The sequence below is a fragment of the Callospermophilus lateralis genome, chromosome 7 (genome assembly GCF_048772815.1).
Source record: "Callospermophilus lateralis isolate mCalLat2 chromosome 7, mCalLat2.hap1, whole genome shotgun sequence".
NCBI lineage: Eukaryota > Metazoa > Chordata > Mammalia > Rodentia > Sciuridae > Callospermophilus > Callospermophilus lateralis.
In genome coordinates this window covers 95,427,763-95,445,800 of record NC_135311.1, presented here as the reverse complement: position 1 = coordinate 95,445,800, position 18,038 = coordinate 95,427,763, and the positions used below count along the sequence as shown (strand labels likewise).

The 18,038-nt window shown below is 37.7% G+C and overlaps 1 protein-coding gene across 3 annotated transcripts in view; it reads left to right on the top strand.

The window, feature by feature from the left end:
* Nucleotides 1-18,038, top strand: part of Patj (PATJ crumbs cell polarity complex component) — a 345,826-nt gene that overhangs the window by 48,618 nt on the left and 279,170 nt on the right. For all 3 annotated transcript variants that reach the window (XM_076860270.2, XM_076860269.2, XM_076860271.2), the window contains exons 12-15: nucleotides 917-1,063; nucleotides 4,230-4,306; nucleotides 6,724-6,780; nucleotides 17,333-17,467. In XM_076860270.2, coding sequence (XP_076716385.2) covers nucleotides 917-1,063; nucleotides 4,230-4,306; nucleotides 6,724-6,780; nucleotides 17,333-17,467 — 416 coding nt within the window. The remainder of the gene's footprint in view (nucleotides 1-916; nucleotides 1,064-4,229; nucleotides 4,307-6,723; nucleotides 6,781-17,332; nucleotides 17,468-18,038) is intronic.

The window sequence follows — 18,038 nt, the reverse complement described above, 5'->3', positions numbered from 1 at the left end:
CCAATATCCCATCATGACAATTTGAAATATAGTCAGCATTGGCATTTTTTTTTTTAAAGAGAGAGTGAGAGAGGAGAGAGAGAGAAAGAGAGAATTTTAATATTTTTATTTTTTAGTTTTCGGCGGACACAACATCTTTGTTTGTATGTGGTGCTGAGGATCGAACCCGGGCCGCACGCATGCCAGGCGAGCGCGCTACCGCTTGAGCCACATCCCCAGCCCAGCATTGGCAATTTTTGACAGCTCTGTGGAACAAATGAAGGAGAAGTTAGGTCAGAATGATATTCAGGCTAAACATTTTAATAAGAATACTTTATAAATAATGTACAGTTATTTTCAAAATAAACTATTATGAAACTTGTTCAACTTTTCTTATATTTGAGAGACATAGTGACTTTCTGATGACTTTGGATTGCTCCTAGTACTTTACTTATCTCATCTGAGTGAAGAGAGAGGAATGGTGTGCACCCAGGGGAATTCCCTCCCAGTCCCTTGCAGTTAATAAATCTGTTATACATATGGTGGTTACATGCTAGAACCTAGTGGAGCCCAGAGTAATTGGTTTAGCTTATTATGCATATCTTTTTTCCTACCCACCACAACAGCAAGAGCATCAAGCCTTGACATTTCTCCTATTCTAAAGCTGTATTGAAGGTCATCTGCCCTTGCTTTGTCATGGACTTTACCTTTATTTTCTTTTACGTTGCTTCATTCCTTTTTCTTTTAATACTATCAACAAGTTTACTTTTGGAATCTCTTGATTATTACACATGGCATTTTAGGTTAAAGAAATTAAAGGTATAAGTTACCTGAGATGGCCTTAATGAAGTTTTGAAAAGGGAGAATAGGAGTGACCTATGTTTACTTAAATACGCATCTCAGCTACTGGCGATTCATGTCTCTGTTCTTGTTTTAGGAACTGTTGTAGAACCACCCAAATCACCAGCTCTCTTTATAACTGGAGCAGTGGAAACAGAAACTAATTTGGATACAGAAGATGAGGAAATTGAAGAAAGAATGGATAATCAAAAAAAGGACAGTATACAAGCCTTAGAAAAATTGGGTAGGCCCAAAGCATTTATTTCAGAGCACTTTGACTTTTTCATTTGTTAACTACTTCTTCTCTTTATAGTTCATGTGAGTAATCATAGACATTTTGAAGATTTAAAATGATGTATTCATAATATCAAAATCTTAATGTTTGTGGCAGTTGGGGACCAAGCATGTTCTTGTTTAATCTGTTAATTCCATTAATTTTGAGTGCGTATTTGTTAGTATGTAATGACTGTTTTTTATCTTGTTCTTAGCATTTTTAATTATTGCGTACTTTAGCTTGTATATTAGCATTGATGAATATTCTTAGATTATAGCCATCTATACATGTAGCAATGTTTCCTTTTCACCATAAAAATTAATAATGTATAAATGTATATATATTTTAATATTTTTTTAGTTGTCAGTGGAACTGTATTTTATTTATTTATATGCAGTGCTGAGAATCAAACCCAGTGCCTCACATGTCCTAGGCAAGTCCTGTCCCATTGAGCCACAATCCCAGTCAATAATGTATATATTTTTATATTGCATCAAAGTTCCAGGATGCTATATATTTACTTGTTGATTTTCCTTTTAATTGCTCTGCACTTCTTCCTTTGGCTTTGTACTTTGATACGTCAGCTATGACAGTCGACAATATTCTGCATAGATATGGAGTCCAGCTTCATCCAGTTTCTCACACACAGATGCTCAGGAAAAGCCTTGTCAACTGAGTGAAGCACCTTGGAACACTTATACCTATCCATTTTCCAGAGACATTTTAGCTTTGTCTTGCCTCATGAAAGAATGGCCTCAAGGAAGGAGTTAGCCCCTCACTTAAGTTAAAAAGAAAAATTCCTGATTTGAAAACTTACCTTTCTTATTTTTGACCTAGGTAAATAGTAGTTAATCCTTGCTATTTTAATTCAGTTGAGCTCAGATTATTTTTAGTGACATGTCAGGTGAAAGTAAAATACATTCTGAAGTTAGAAATAAATAAACAAATAAACAAACAGATTTACATATTTTGGTATTGGGCCTGAACCCAGGGATGCTTTACCATTAAGTTATACTCATAGTTCATTTTATTTTCTATTTTAAGACAGGGTCTCATTTAGTTGCTGAGGCTGGCTTTGAACTTGTGATCATTCTACCTCAGCCTCCTGAGTCTGTTGAATTTCCAGCATAGGCCATCACACTGGCTACATGTATTTTATACGTGCTTTTTGTTTTGTTTTTGTTTGGTTTGGTACTAGGGATTGAACTCAGGGTGTGGGTGCTTAACCACTGAACCACATCACCAACCCTATTTAGTTTTTTTTTGAGACAGTCTTGCTAAGTTGTTTAAGGCCTCTCTAAGTTGCTGAGGCTGGCTTTGAATTTGCAATTTTCCTACTTTGACTTTTTAAGTTGCTAGAATTACAGGTGTGAGCCACTGTTCCAGGCTATTCATGCTTTTTGGATCAACTTCACTGCATTTTTTTTTCTTCATGCATATGAACAATTTTAACTCAGTAGTAAAACTCAGATCTTCTAACTATTATAAAGTTAATTTTATTTTTTGCTTTTGGAATAATTGTTTAAGATAGTCATGTTAATCATTTGTTTGATCATTTTGTGTAGCCTAGAATTTATTCAGCTCCTGAAAGTAAATTAATCTCTTTCCTCTGACATGTAGTCCTTCATGCTGTGCCTTATAAAGCATAACTGTGTTTTTATTATATAATTGAAAGGTGGAAAGTCAAAAGAATTATTGGTAAAATATCAACATTATTTTATATATGTGTATGAACTGTCATCTAACTATCATGTTTTTAGGCTTAGAATTCAGACAGTACATTGCAGATTTTTATTCAGATTCATTTACACATAAGAAATTAATGCCTGGAGGTAACTTATCAGGCAAGATGCTAGAACTCTCTTAAAAATTTCTAAAGAACTCCTAGAATTTCTTAAGGAAATGTTAATAGGCACACACAGACACAAATGTGCAGAGCCCAAGTGAATTTGATATCTTGTTTTTAATAGGATCTTTGGTTATTGCCTAAATGTAATTTAGCATATCAGTCAGTTAATATAGTTACTTCATGGATGTTCTTTTGTATGTCTGTTAATTCAAGTTCTCTAGTGTTCATTAGTCTTAGACCCTGGTTTCTGAGGTTAGCCTGTTTTACTTAATGATTTGTGTTATGTGATCAAGCATCACATGCACCTGAGATGAGCTGTCTGTGCTGAAGACTGAAAGAGCTGATGCTGCATATGACGTCTGATTTTAGGCAGATGGTCATGTCAGTTGTGATAAGTGTTCTGTAACTGGTCCAAGCTTATGACCAAATTGAGAGTTAAACTTAAAGAAAGAAGGTGGAAGTTTTTTCGTTATATGTTATTAATGTGAATGTAAGTTAAAATTGTAGTTTTTGTACTTGGGCTTTTTTCTGGTCGACGTTATTCAGACTACAAACTGTGCTCTGAGCATCTGGCTAAGACCACATGGAGGACAGGCAAGACACTTAAAATCTGTCCTAGCACTTTCAAATGATCTTACCGAGGCAAGAAAGGCAATATTACATCAAGCAAATCATAAAGATACACAGATCCTAATAATAGGGACAGAAGACTGGTGTCAGACCAAAGGTTGTGTTCTGTTAAAACTCATACAGCTTGGAGTTAGACCAGACAAGCCTGTGTATCCATCTGCAGAGGTGGGAGCCTGCTCGTATCGTGTCGGTACACTGGATTGTAAAGATGTCTCAATGAGCTTTTATTTTTCCAGTGGGTAGGAGGAATGGCACTATTTTAGAATGATAAACCTTTAAATTAAATCCTTGTATGACATAAGCAAATAAAACAAAGCCAGATGCATTTTACTGTTAAACTATAGAATGTTTACATATAAACTCTGTATAATTCAAATTTCACTTATAACTCATCATTTCCTCTTTCCTTCAAGATATTCCTTAACAACAAAAGCCCTGTCACAATTTTATCACAGCTGGTCTTTACATTAACATTAGTCTTATAAGTTACCTCTGATTTACTTTTCCTAGTGGACCTAAGTTAATGCATTTTCCGTTTTATTCATTTCCCCTTTACTTACTGAAACTGTGCTGTTGTTGAAGAATTTAGTAGTTAAGTGTGTTTGGCTCACAGTAGCTTTAACGTTCTTTTTTCTTTTCTTTTTTTTTAATGTCCAGAAAGAGTCCCAAACACTCCAGAAAATGAGCTGAAATCCAGATGGGAAAACCTACTGGGCCCTGATTATGAAGTAATGGTATGTTAAAATCCTCTAATAAAAAACATTCAATGTCTCATTTCATGTCAAGCTCCTAACACTACAATTCGCCAAATCATAACTAGCCTGCCTTAATTTTTTTTTTTATCCTGCCTTGTTCTCCATTAGAATCAATTGATTTTTTTCCCTTTTCTTTCTTTTTTAATTTTATCATTTTAAGCTATATGAAATAGTTAAGGACTGTACATAAGCTTCAGTTACAATTAGTAGACACTTAGTTCATGTTGAAATCATTTAAGTTGACAATAGGCAGAAAAATATTAGGAGAGAGAGAGTTTGCCTTTAAATACCTGTATCAGCTGCTTAAAATTGTTGGCATTTTTATGATTGCTTTTATGATCTGTTTGTTTTATTGTACACCGAACAGGACTGTGAATATTAGTCCTATGTTTCACAAAGAATCTTACAGTTTTATGAGAAAAATGAAAGAATAATTATCAAATGTATTTAGAAGAACAGGAAGTAATTTAGGTGAGGTATAAGTTTATAGTGCCAGTGGTCCATTAGGCTTCCTTTCACCTGTTATTAGGTTCATCCAGTAAGGGATTGGTTACATTTCCCCATATGAATCCACATGAAAGCAGAAAGTGGTGTTAGAAAAGCCCAGGCAAGGTTCACAAATGCGCTAGTAATCAAATATTCTTTTAAATTTCTATTGTCATTCACATTTTCTTACATATGTTTATCATTAATACTTCCTGGAGACTCTTTTTCTCTTGGTTTTGAATATCCAGTCGCTATTGTCAGGAAATTTCCAGTGTCATTAAGATGAGTCCAAATGGTTCACACTTAAACTGCCTTTGCTAATTTTGTGCTTGCGTGTCAGTTCTCACAACTGTTGCTTCTCTACTCCACAGACTGAGAATCCTGTCATTAGCCTACCACCTAGCAAATGGCCTTTTCCCCCCATCCTTAGTAGTTTGTTATTCAAAAGAATGTGGTTTACCAGTATTCACCAATGGCCAGTATTGTGATAGGCTTTTGTTTGTTAAAATTTTATCCTCTTCATAACTACCTTTCCAGATTTTATTTATTCTATGGTGAAGTCATAACCGAGGGAGTAAAAAGAGGAGACGGAAATTAAAGTTGGAACTTTAAAGTGACAGCTTATTCATTGAAACTTGTTGACTTCTTGTTCTGAGAAATGAGGGGCAAAAAGAGGAAGCCAGGCAAGACGGATGAATGAATGCACATATTCTACTATTTCTTATTTTCTTCAAGGGTCTACTTATCTGAAATGTACTTTTAGAGCTTTAGTTGGATCATTGTTTAACTTATCCCCTCCCTCCAGATGCAGCATATTTTATTAACAACTTACAGATGCAAATCGTCTATGAAGTACTTTTGCTTGCAAGGAATTTGCTTCTCTGGATGTCCACCACTGAAGCTCAGAACTATAGTTTTAGGCCAGGATTTAAAGCTTTAAGTATTCCCCACATTTCCCACAAGGGACCAGGTCTTTCTGTTTGTGCCTTTGCCAGCTATTTCTCCTGGGGAAGTGAGTTGAGCTTTTTATAAAAAGTCAGATGCTGTATTTTACCAAATTTGCCTGACTTTAACTGACCTTGCAAATTTTAAGAACCAACTTTGAAAGTAAAAATGGCCATGCTCTTGCTTTTGTCAAAAGAGTATAATTTTTATGGATTCAATATAATGAAGGATTATATTAACATTTTAGGGATCGAGGATTTTTAAAAATGGTAGAGTCGGCTCTCTGTATCTGTTAAAAGACAGACAGACCTCAGGCTCCTCTATGGCGGTTTTGGAGGCGGTGGTTGTCGCGATCGCCACCTGTGCGGTGCAGCAGCGGCTAGTTTTTACACACGGGGCTCTTTTTGGAACTCGCTAATTTTCCTCTTTCCACCCAGCCACGATTCCACATTCTTTTCAACCAACTGTGGATCAAAAATATTGAAAACAATTTGCATCTGTACTTTGTTTTCTTGTCATTTCCTAAGCACATAAGGACCATTTATACAACAGTTACATTATATTATGTATTACAGTTATACTAGAGATGACTTAAAGGGTGTATGTGAGTATATTCCTAGATTATATGCAAATACTATACCATTTTACGTAAGGGACTTTTGGATTTTGGTATTCTTGGAAGTCTTGGAACTAATCCCCAGCAGATAGTGAGAGACAATTATATATATTTGCCTCTACCCTTCCCTTAACTTTTGGATAATTTAGGAAAAAAGATTAATATTGAACAAAAATATAACATTTTAATTTTATATTAAGTTCTATACATATGTGATTTCGGAAATACAGGACAGAGGTTTTCAGATGTAGTTGTCAACATATTATAGGTTTTGCAGATGTTTTCAGAAAACCTAGGAAGAAATAAAATTGTGCTTTGACAAATGGAAATATTTTTCTTTGAAATTTAGGTTGCTACTTTGGACACACAGATTGCCGATGATGCTGAGTTACAGAAGTATTCAAAGGTAAGCACTATATTTTGAATGTTACCAGTCTCTTATAGTTGTGAAGAACCTTCTCTAAATTCTTGCTGAAGAAACTGTGTGACCTGCAGTTTCCAAAACTTAGTCATAGATGTTTTCTGGAATTGTCATGGGTTCTCATTGCTATGAAAGGTGATGGTTGGATATGCCTGGGAGAGTGGGATCCCTCAGTCACTTTTAGACGCCACACACCCAGCTGTGACTGTCTGGCCCACCTGAGGGATAGTACAAGTAACAGAGAATGTTAGCTTTTCAGGTATCATAAGAAGTCTTTTGAATAATGTTTCATGAAAATCAAGTCTAGGAACATAGACTTTAAAAAAGCCTCAGGTCCAGATGTTCATCTTCTGAGTACAGGCAGTGGTTGTTCTTGAACTCAAAACATTTTTTGTTATCTTTATTTTTAATGGAAAAATGTGGGAAGGTAACTTTGGCAGATTTTTCTTGACTTTTTTTTAGTATTCTCTTGCTATAAATTAATTTTATAGTTTCAGATGTAGATAGTCAAGAGCCAGGGCAATTAAACCTGGAGAAAACTTCCTGGTGGCTTTCTCAGCAAATGATATGCAAGGCAAGATTTTCCTGCCAGAATAGTTTCAAAAAACATTTTGTAATTCCACATGAGAGATAAAAGCTGAGCCCACCTTAAACTCTGCAGTCAGATGCAGTACTCAGCATAGATTTTTCAGGGCCCCGTCTGGGTTTTGTAAGAAGTGGAGTATCTCTTTAGATAGTTCTACTGTTTCCGCCTTTGTGTATTTGTGATGAATATTTTTCTTTCATAATTTTGTTACATGTGCTCTTATCTCTTTGGTTTGTATTTTCAAGGCTGACACCGGAGATTATTTCTTTCCTTCTAAGCTTTCCTATATTTTGAGCCACTTGTTATGACTGTTTTGACCAACTGACCAAGCTTTCCTTAGATGCACAATGTAAAAGCAACATGGCTCACATTGTAGTTAGTTTTAAATTACTTGCCAAGTAATCTTTATATTAGATCAGTCATTGATTAAATAATTCCATCTAAAGATGTTCAGGGAGATTTAATTCAAAATAACAGGAAGAAATTGAATACCTCTTCAAACTTCAGTTGCTCTTAATTACTATAATATGGTTGAACATTTACTTGAGTCCTGAAACCAAACTGCCTGAGTTCAAATCTTACCTCACCCAGAGTTTGATAGCTGGGTGATTTTGGAAAATTATTTAAATTCTGAATCTCAGTTGTGCATGTAAAATAGGACTATCAATAGGTTATTAATGTTATTAGTTGCTTTATGATTTGTATAAGAATTCATCTAGAATATTTGTAAACACATAGTAGGCTGTTATTTATTTTTATGACTCTGGGGATCAAACCCAGGGCCATGTGCACACTGCAATGTTTTACCACTTGCCCCTTGTTGGTTTTATTTTTATTCTTGTCTTTACCATACAAATCAATTGATGTTTATCCCTAAAATTAGTTTTTAATTTATACTAAACTCAGATATTAGAAAGTTTCTATATAACTATCTTCTGGTTTACTGGGTTTCTTGTGCCTATTCTACTTGTAACACCCATCTACAGAATGATTAATTTTAGTTATTTTTCTATTTTGGATTTTCCATTTTAGAGTAAAATTTTGAAGTGAAATTCTCAATGTGAAAACAAAAAACAGCAACTATATTTGCCACCTTCTAGTTCTTGAACATATTAATCATAGATTATAAGGACTTTAATTCAAATATCCAGGTGAATTTTTGATCTGTTTTCTACTGTTTGGTGTTTTCTCTTGTTATTGGTTTTTGGTTGTCTTTCTCATCATGCCATAATTTGAATGTCCAACATGATGAATGACAACTACAGAGGGGTTCAGGGCTTCCGCTGATGTTAGAGTGAGACATCTCTGGACAGAGAAAGCTATCTGTTGACAAATGGGGGGTTATTTATGCTGGTGGGCCACCCTCTCAGTGAGGAGGCAGGGGAAGTTCTGGGAGGGTTCAGACTCTTTCTGGTTTTCCCTTGTTTTTAGGATATTGCCTTCCAGGAATTCCAGGTCACTTCAGGGAGTGTGACTGGTCCCCTCAACCCAGTAGGACCGCCTTTCCGATCCGATCTCCTCAGCACTGTGGGGCTGCTGGAAACTTTGTATTGCTTTTCAGAGGTTTCCAGATTCACTTTTCAACCTTCTATGCCATACGGCTGTAGACTTTGGGGAGATGTCCTTGGCCAGAAAACGTGTCCTGGATTAGGCTCAGTTCATCATATGGTACAGGTTTTGTTGTCAGTCCTTCTATGCATGTTCAAAGCCATGGTGACCAATATCATCATATTTCATGATATGTGAGAAAGGAAAGTAAGCACACTGACTTGGTGTTCACTTCTCAAGAACGTGATTCTCTCTCTGTCCCGGCAGAAGGTGTTCTTCTGTCTTGTCCTCCCTCATTGCCTACTGCTAGCCTTACTCACTGTGTCTTCTTTCCCGAGCAGCCTCTATGCAGTATACAGATTTGTATTCAGTAGTGCTGGTGTACAGGATGGGGAGGAGTGAACAGAGCTTCAGAACCCCCTTGTGAAGTGTTCCAGTACATTCAGCTGTTCATTCATTCATTCATTCATTCATTAATTCGCCCACTCATCAAATAGTCTACTCTGTGTCAAGTCTTCTTCTGCGCATTTGGGATTCCAGAAGAGAACAAAGCAAGCGGGGTGGGGTGGGGGAAATCTCTGCTTTGTGGAATTTATTTCATTGGGGGAGAACAAAAATAAATAAGTTGCTTAGTGTTGGTGACATGTGTCGTGGAGACAGGGAATTCAGGAGTGGGGTAAATTTGCAAGGCCTCATTAAGATGACATTTGAGGAAACACTAGGTGAAATACTTGCCTAATTTTTCTTCTAAATAGTATGAATAATAATACCTGTGTTGCAGAAGATTAAATATTAATACATATAATAATCCAAAGTACACGTATGAAGACACAAATTGGTGTGAATATACTTTGTATACAACCAGAGATATGAAAAATTGTGCTCTATATGTGTAATAAGAATTGTAATGTATTCTGCTGTCATATATAAATTTAAAAAGTTAATTAAAAAATAAAAAATAAACAAATGTGATATATGCCTTAGTTAATATAGGGCAGAGACAACACATCAGAAATGGCCAATAAATGGAGATTTTGTTTCCTAGAGGTATACTTCTAGTCCTTTTTAGACTTTTCAAAGCCCCTTTTCTTTATTTCTTCATAAATATTTATTTATTGTAGTTGAACACACAGTATCTTTATTTCTTTTTATGTGGTGCTGAGGATTGAACCCAGTGCCTCACACATTCGAGGCAAGTACTTTACCACTGAGCTATAGCCTCAGCCCCCGCCCCCGCTTCTTTTAATGTGCTATTTTAAAACATCTAATTATTGAATTGAAATTTTGTTTTGGCAAAAGCTTCCCCCCCACACACACTGGAAGAGAATCACCCATATTTTATTTTCTTTCTTTCATATTTCATTATTACTTGTATATATGTTTGTAGCCAGTATATTCTTCCTTTGTTTAACAGGCATATGAGAGAGAAGGGGTGTATAATATTTTCATACATTTTCCTACATTAATTTTTCAATTGAAAATGTCTGTAGAATAATTCTTTATTTTGATAACACACACACACACACATACACACACATACATACACATTTAATTTGGTGGTGCTAGGGCTTGAACTCAGGGCCTTCCGCATGCTAGGCAGTTTGTCTACCACTAAGCTACATCCTCAGCCCTATAATTTTTCAAATATCTTTGTAATTGGAAGTTTAGGTCATAAGTCAGTAACTTCTTATTTTCTCCCTAAGTGTAGCCAATCACAACCATTTCACAGAAGAGAATGCTAAAAGTTGCACAGGTTGAATGACTAGCCCAAAATTATACAACTGTATAGCAGTAGAGAGTGGACTATTAGTGTTTTCATTTACTCCTGAAATAGTTACTGAGCTCCTACTATTTGCCAAACATTGTGCTGCCATCTCTGAGGAGCGAAACATAGTAAGACCTTGCTGGGATTCTGGGTTTGGGTAGAGACATAGTAATAGACAACTGAAAGATAACTGCATAATAAACTTATTAATGTCTTGTAGATTGGGAGATGTTCTACAAATGAATTAACAGGGTGAACAGAACATAACTGGAGAAGACCACTTTATTATTATTATTTAGTTTTTCAAAAATTTATTCTAATTTTAATTCAACTTTCTCCATGGAACATATATTGTAAGACATGATGAACAGTGGGGATGAAGAACATTGAAGAGGTCTTACAATTCTCTGTGATTTTTCTGTTTTACTTAAGGGAGCAATTCTCTTCTTTTTGCATGTATGATGTTTATTCATTTTTATTACTGAATAGTATTTTTATATTTAATTTTTAATTGACATTTGTGCTTATTTATGGTGCACAATATTAAAACTTGATAAGTGTACATAATATGTAATGATCAAATCAGAATACTCAGTATTTCCATCTCAAATATTATTATTTCTATGAATTGGGACCATTTAAACTCTTCTCTGTTTATTTGAAATGTGTAATAAACTGTAGGTACCCTATTGTGTAATAGTACATTGGACCTACTTCTGTTCCTCTAACTGTACCCATTATCCACCCTGTCACTGTCCTCTCCCCTTCCATGCCTCTAGTGACCTCTATCCTACCTTCTCCCTTGTAGCTATCTTTTTTAGGGGAGGATACTTTCGAGAGGGAGTCAGGGAAAGCTGCTTGGAAAATAAGAAAACCTTGTCTATGAAGGCAAGCTCATCACACATGAAGATGCTTCTTGAATCTTTAAGAGTGGAGGCTGCAGGGTGGCAATGATCTAAAGATAACCACCCTCAGCAGCACCAGCTACAGCCATGAAACATGAACCTCCTTACAGGAGAGTGGCAGCTTCTTGGATCATAGGCTTGAAAGGTCAGAATGTGAAAAGCTGGGGACAGGTGAGCATCAGGTGCAGCCTCCCTGTTGTGGGGAAGGGCTGGCATGTGGGAGGAATGAAAGTTGTTAGCTTCAGAGTGTCTGGGCCCGACTCAGGACACTCAGTTGTTAAATGAGGCTGGTGGGGAAGACCAGGAGCTAAAGGGCCCTGAGAGCCATGGTGATCTGTACCAGGTAACAGCAGTGGATGCTTTGATGTGGTGTCATGGCATGATCTGATGCCAAGGATCTGCCTCTGCCACTCCTTTGTGAAGGAGGTTCATGTTTCATGGTGCTGCTGAGGGTCTGGTTGTCTTTAGATCACTGCCACCCTGCAGCCTCCACTCTTAAAGATTCAAGGAGCATCTTCATGTGTGATGAGCTTGCCTTCATAGATAAGGTTTTCTTGTGGGTGGAGTTGTGGGAAAAAGGGAGGCAAAAGCCATTTGCAGTGGCTTGAGCATTAGCTGCACGGTTTCTAGGAAGCTGTTAATCATGACACAAGAACAGTTTTCCCGCATCTGGGGAGACTTGCACTTTTAGGGATGCTTTCTTGGCAAGTGTTTACTATTAAGATAATCACAGTGCTATGAGAGAAGAGCATTAAGCTCATTCTGTGACCTTTCTGCTGGCCATCAATTGTAATACAAATGAGCATTAGTAATATGCACAGTATGGGAAGCAGAAATAGCAGGCAGGTCTGTCCTCTGGTTTTGACAGAACAAATTGACAGATTTCACTTCATTTCTCCTCTGAATTATGTTCCCTGAGCCAGAGAACCTTAAAATGTGATTTTCCCTTTCCTTCTGTAATGAGAAAATGAAATTTTAAGGTTGTGGGATGTGCAGGGCTCTCCAGGGGCTGCAGTAGTGTTGCCATTACACCATCACCAGGGCTTGGTCTTTGCTCTAAATATATGTTCTTCATTTTTTCATGATGATTCTGTTGGTCTGCAGCATTTCCTCCTTCGTATTTTTCATATGAGAAAATTAAGGATCAGGCAGGTAAAATAACTTGCCCCAAATCAGATGCAACTTGTAAGTGGAAGAATTGGATAAGAAATCAAGGATTATACAACTTCAAGACCTGCACTCTTTTTTCCTCCCCCCTCTTGTTAATTTTTAATCGATTATGTGTGGACAAGAAAAAAATTCATAAGATACAGGTGCAGAAAATTAAGTTTCTCTCCCATCCCAGTTGCTGCTTTCTCTTCCCTAGAGGCAACCACTGTGAACCAGTTCTCAAGCACTTAATTTTATACTCCGCTGCTCTCTTTTAAGTAGAGAACAACACACAGAGTCAAAAGTGGCAGTAGTAGCAGTTGCCCACTTGGGCAGGGTCTCTATCAGGAGCATGAAAGGTGCTTTTTCAAAGTGCACATTCATTTTGCTCTTGTGGTTTTGGGTAAGACCCCCTAAGGGAATTTCGGTCTCTTCCTTGCCCCATTGCATTGAGAGTACTGTGCCTGTATTGCTAAAATGCATAATGCACTTTCACGGACATAGACACTACTTTTTTAAGACAGATGAAGGAGGCATATTGGGAGGATGGCATTTGAACTATACTCAAGAACGGATTTGGAGAAACAAGTGCAGTGATATTCCAGGTGGAAGAAATACTATGAGCAGAGGTGGGAGAGTGTCAAGAACAGCGTTAGATCAGGTGTAAAAAAACTCCCATATCCTGTGGGCCAAGAAGATAACATAAACAGTATCTAAAATGATAACTGCCAACTGACCTGTGACCTTGGATTTAGGATTCTGAGAGAACTCTCATTATCCTGTACCACAGAGTACATACTACATATTTTTTGAACATTCAGAATTAACATTTTAGAAGGAGTGAGAAAAACAAATACTGTATAAATGAAGCTCTAATGGCTTAGTTGATTGTCTTGCATAACCTCTGAGTGAGCACAATTAGCTTTGTGGCCATTATGCTTGTGGCTCATCATTAGTTTAAACATTTAGCTTCATTCTTGGGAAGTTGCTTTTTGTTTATGGTAAATTTAGTAACCGCCTAGTCTTTAAACATTAGTTACTCCCTAATCATTAAACGCAAATGGCTATTTAATATTTTCACTTTGGGAGTATGTGTGTGGCAAGAACCCGCCATGGGGTGTGTTCTTATTTTGAGTTCAACTTTTTTGGAAGGGTCCTCCCCCATCCAACTGACACATCTTTGGAGCATTTCTTTCCAGAAGTTTTTCCTCCCCTTGAAGCCATAGCACTTATATTCCCACATGAACATTTTGATATGTTATTTTAGGATTCTAAAAGCAGAGCTTTTAGAGAAATGAATGGGATGCCATTTGTTTCATGACAGTTCTCTCTACTCCTGGGTTGAAGGCCTCTAGCTTTCTTGATCTCGGTTGACCTTCCTCATCTCAACAGTGACAGTAAATCACACAATGGTCACACTTTTTGGATGCATTTCCTTCTATCCTTTACCTGTCATATCAGGATCATGAAAATCCTGCTGCTCATTAGCTTTGTCAGTTTCCATAGGACCCCTCACGAAGCGCATTGAATAAACATCAAGAAGCATGACATGGGTGTGTGTGAAGGTATCAATCATCTGTTGCACCCACTCCTGTCATTTCAGCACTTTCCCCTCTCAAAGAACTCAGAATACCAAAGGGGTGGACAACTGAAAGAGATGAAATGGTTGATTTGTTTAGTTGCTAAGTGCAGCTGGGACAGGTAATTAAACAGTCCCGCTCCCGCGGAGAAGCCTGCAGCAATGTAACATGATGTCTCAGAAACCCAGCTGCACTCAAATTTAGATTCAGAACTAATATTAGGTAGGCCTCCTTCAGATTGACAGATCTCATAAACATCATTTCTGGTTTATTTGTTCAGCATGGTTGAAGATGAAGCCTTTGTGTTTTGTTTGTGGTTTAAGTTTTCTAGGGAGCATGTGGTGTTCACAGATATCTGCAGGAGTAGCCTAGAAGGGCACAGCCCCATATCTAGAGGGTAAGGGATGCCAGGAGTGAGCCTCTGCCAGTCCTCAGTGCCCCAGCTCGTTCCTGACTTCATATGTTCTATTGGAGGTGTAGATGGGATAGATGGGGTTAGCCATATGACTAGATGAGGATGAGTTGGAGGGGTAGGTTGGGTGGGGAATACTGGAAGGGGAGACTGGAACCACTTCCCTCCTTATCTTTTTTTAATTTCGATGGAGCATATTGTTCTGTAGTAGCCAAGGTGTCTCTATAACTACAGCATGTCTTTGTTGTAATTTGGGCACTTATTTCCATGGAGAGATTGTCACCACCATCTGCTCATTTATTCATATAAAAATTTTAGTAATTATCTTTTTCACTCACCTCCTATAAGCAGTCCCCCAGAAGGCTTTTTGTAGGGCAGACTCATTTTGTCCTTTGAGTCTCACCTCAAATGTTTCTTTCTTTTTAGAGCCTATACTGGCCACCTTTCCAGACTAACCTTCACTGTTGTGTCCTTATGCCATGACCCTGAGTGGTTATGTCAATGAGGTGCTGGTAAATGTCTAGCTCTCAAGAAAAGAAGGGCAGCCCCAGTTGTAGCATTTACCAATATCTGTGGTGTGAGTGCCCTGACATGGCCATTTCCAGCTATCAGGTGACGTCATTTATTGCTGAGTTGCGAAGCCATGCACAGTAGCACTTCATTGTTAGGCTCCTCTGCAGAAGCAAGACTGTTTAATTACCTGTCCTAGCTGCATTTAGCAACTACACAAATCAACTATTTCTAATGTGTTTTTCAGTTGTACATGGCTTTGGTATCTCTGATGTCTTAGAGAATAGGTCTACCATATGGATATAAATCACTTTGAGAAAATAGTGAGAAAACATAGAAAGAAATAATGAATTGATGGATTTTGAGTTCTTATTTTATTCATTTTCGTATTAATTATAATTTTATAAACTTAATTTTAAATAATGGCCAGGTTTAATAACCTGGCTCACAACTTTGCTAGAAATTGAATATCTGCTTTCACATGCCAGTGTGAGCCAGCTCCAGCACCCACTGGAGGTGATCTCTGGATGGACACTGACAATTCTCTGCTCTGCAGTGTTTGGCTTATAAACAAAGGAAGGAAGACAGTTGGCAGAGATGGGTGGATTTCTCTGAGAGTTCTTACTTCCATTAAATATACTATCAAAGAAAATGGCATCAGTGTCTCCTGTCTTGATATATGTGACTTGGTTCAGTGACTGGACAAGAGAATGAGGTGGCAGCAGTGAGAAATAACGAAATCACAGAGAGGGAAGAGCAGTGGAAATAACTTTAACCTTCCACTTAGGGTAGTAGAACATCTTATTGCCAGAGTTGGTTTTACATCCCAGAGTGCTTGGTGGTCAAGGGCACTTCATTTTCAGAAAATTAGCCCAGGGCCAGAAGTCCCTCATGCCTATTTTAAGTCACTCAGGTCGTAGTCAGCTAGACCACTTGCCACTTCACATTTGTCTGCATGTCTGTTGTGGGATGTAAATGAGCCCCCAGCTGGTGTCTGAACCAAGCTGGTGGAACTCTGGGGACTCAGAGCAGATGACTGAGGGGAGGTGACAACTCAGGGGTGAGGAATCTGATTGTAGGGAGAATGAGGGAAGAAGCCACACTGGATATGGGTAGATAGAGGCAGCCCTGCTAGTTTAGATAAATAGGTGATTGATATAGAAAATATATTATTATTAGTATTTACCATTTTTTAGTTTATATAGCCACAATGAGAAATCATGAGCTCCATCTTTCAAATTTTGGGGATATGATGAATGTCTTGTTCTTTGCAACCAACAAAGATGAGAGCAACAAAGATAGTCAACTCTTTTCTCTGATATTGGCTAGAGTTTCTAGATCCTTCACTCATATTGTAGCCCACACAAATCCTTATAAATCAACAGAATCAATCCTAGAATGGTTAATGTTGTCCCCAAATCAGAAATGGTATCACTTAAATTAGCAAGATGGAAAAGGACATCTTTTATAGATTAGGTCAAATAACCTTCAGTGTGCCCACATTCAGTGCCTGAAACTGTTCTAGGCCTCAGGCTATAGGGATTAAAGGTACAAACTTGACATTCAAGTGGGTAGGGGAGAAACAAAGAAAATAGAATTCTAAGCAGTACTTGTGAGTCATGATAGAAATGTGCACAGAGTGGTCTCAAACTCCCGATGGAGGCAGGTTAACTAAGAGCTTCCTGAAAATGACATTGCTTTTATATTGAAGTGTGAATGGAAGTTATTTATGAAACAGGGGAGTTAGAGATATTCTGGGGCTGGTGAGCCCTGTAAAAAAAGAGAAACACAGTGTACATACTAGGAACTGTAGAAATCGTGGGATACCTGGAGCTTAAAATTGAAGACAGAACTTTGTAAGTCTGTCTCTTCATTTCCAGGGAATCTGTAAGGAAAATAGGAGTAAAGACAAGAACTTCATAATTTTACTTGAGGCTGCTTTTCCCATTATGGTCTTCTTTTGGGAGTTTGGTGATCTGATTCAGGTGGTGGTGTTTTCATGTCAACATTGATACTTGTTGGAGGATTGACACTCATCTGGGTCCTCTCATGTGTAATATGTCACTCTGTGTCTTGCTATAGCTGCTGCCTATCCATACTTTGAGGCTTGGTGTGGAAGTGGATTCCTTTGATGGGCACCATTACATTTCTTCAGTTGTCCCTGGTGGTCCTGTTGATATGCTGAACCTTCTACAGCTAGAGGATGAGCTTCTTGAGGTAAAGTTTTAGCGGGGGAAGAAAGATACCAAGCACGAAATTTTTAAATTCTAGGCAAATGTGTCTACTGAGTTACAGTGCCACCCATGCCAATGTAATGTGAACCTCGTAGATTGGAAAACAGAGTAAATTGGATGACAAAAGGAAACCAGTTTCATTCTCTCAAGCAGGTATAGGTGATCCCAGCCATCAACTGAAGGTTCCATGCTTCAGCTGAGATTAGAATGCATGGGCCTTCCACCCCAAAATAAAATGTTGTGTTTTGAATTCTGAAATGCAGATTTCCGATGAAGGAACTTAGGGTAGGGAAGGAAACCCAGGTTTGAAAGTCAGAAGAGCTCCTTTGGGTTCTGAATTTGCCACAACTTGCCCTGTGTCTCTTGGCATGTAAGTTAACTTTTTTAAAAAATCTATTTTTTAGCTGTTGATGGACCTTTATTTAATTTATTATTTATATGCAGTAGTGATAATAGGACCCAGTGCCTCCCACATGCTAGGCAAGTGCTCTACCCCTGAGCCATGACCCCAGCCTAACACTTAACATTTTGAGGAGTCCATTTCTTCATTAAAT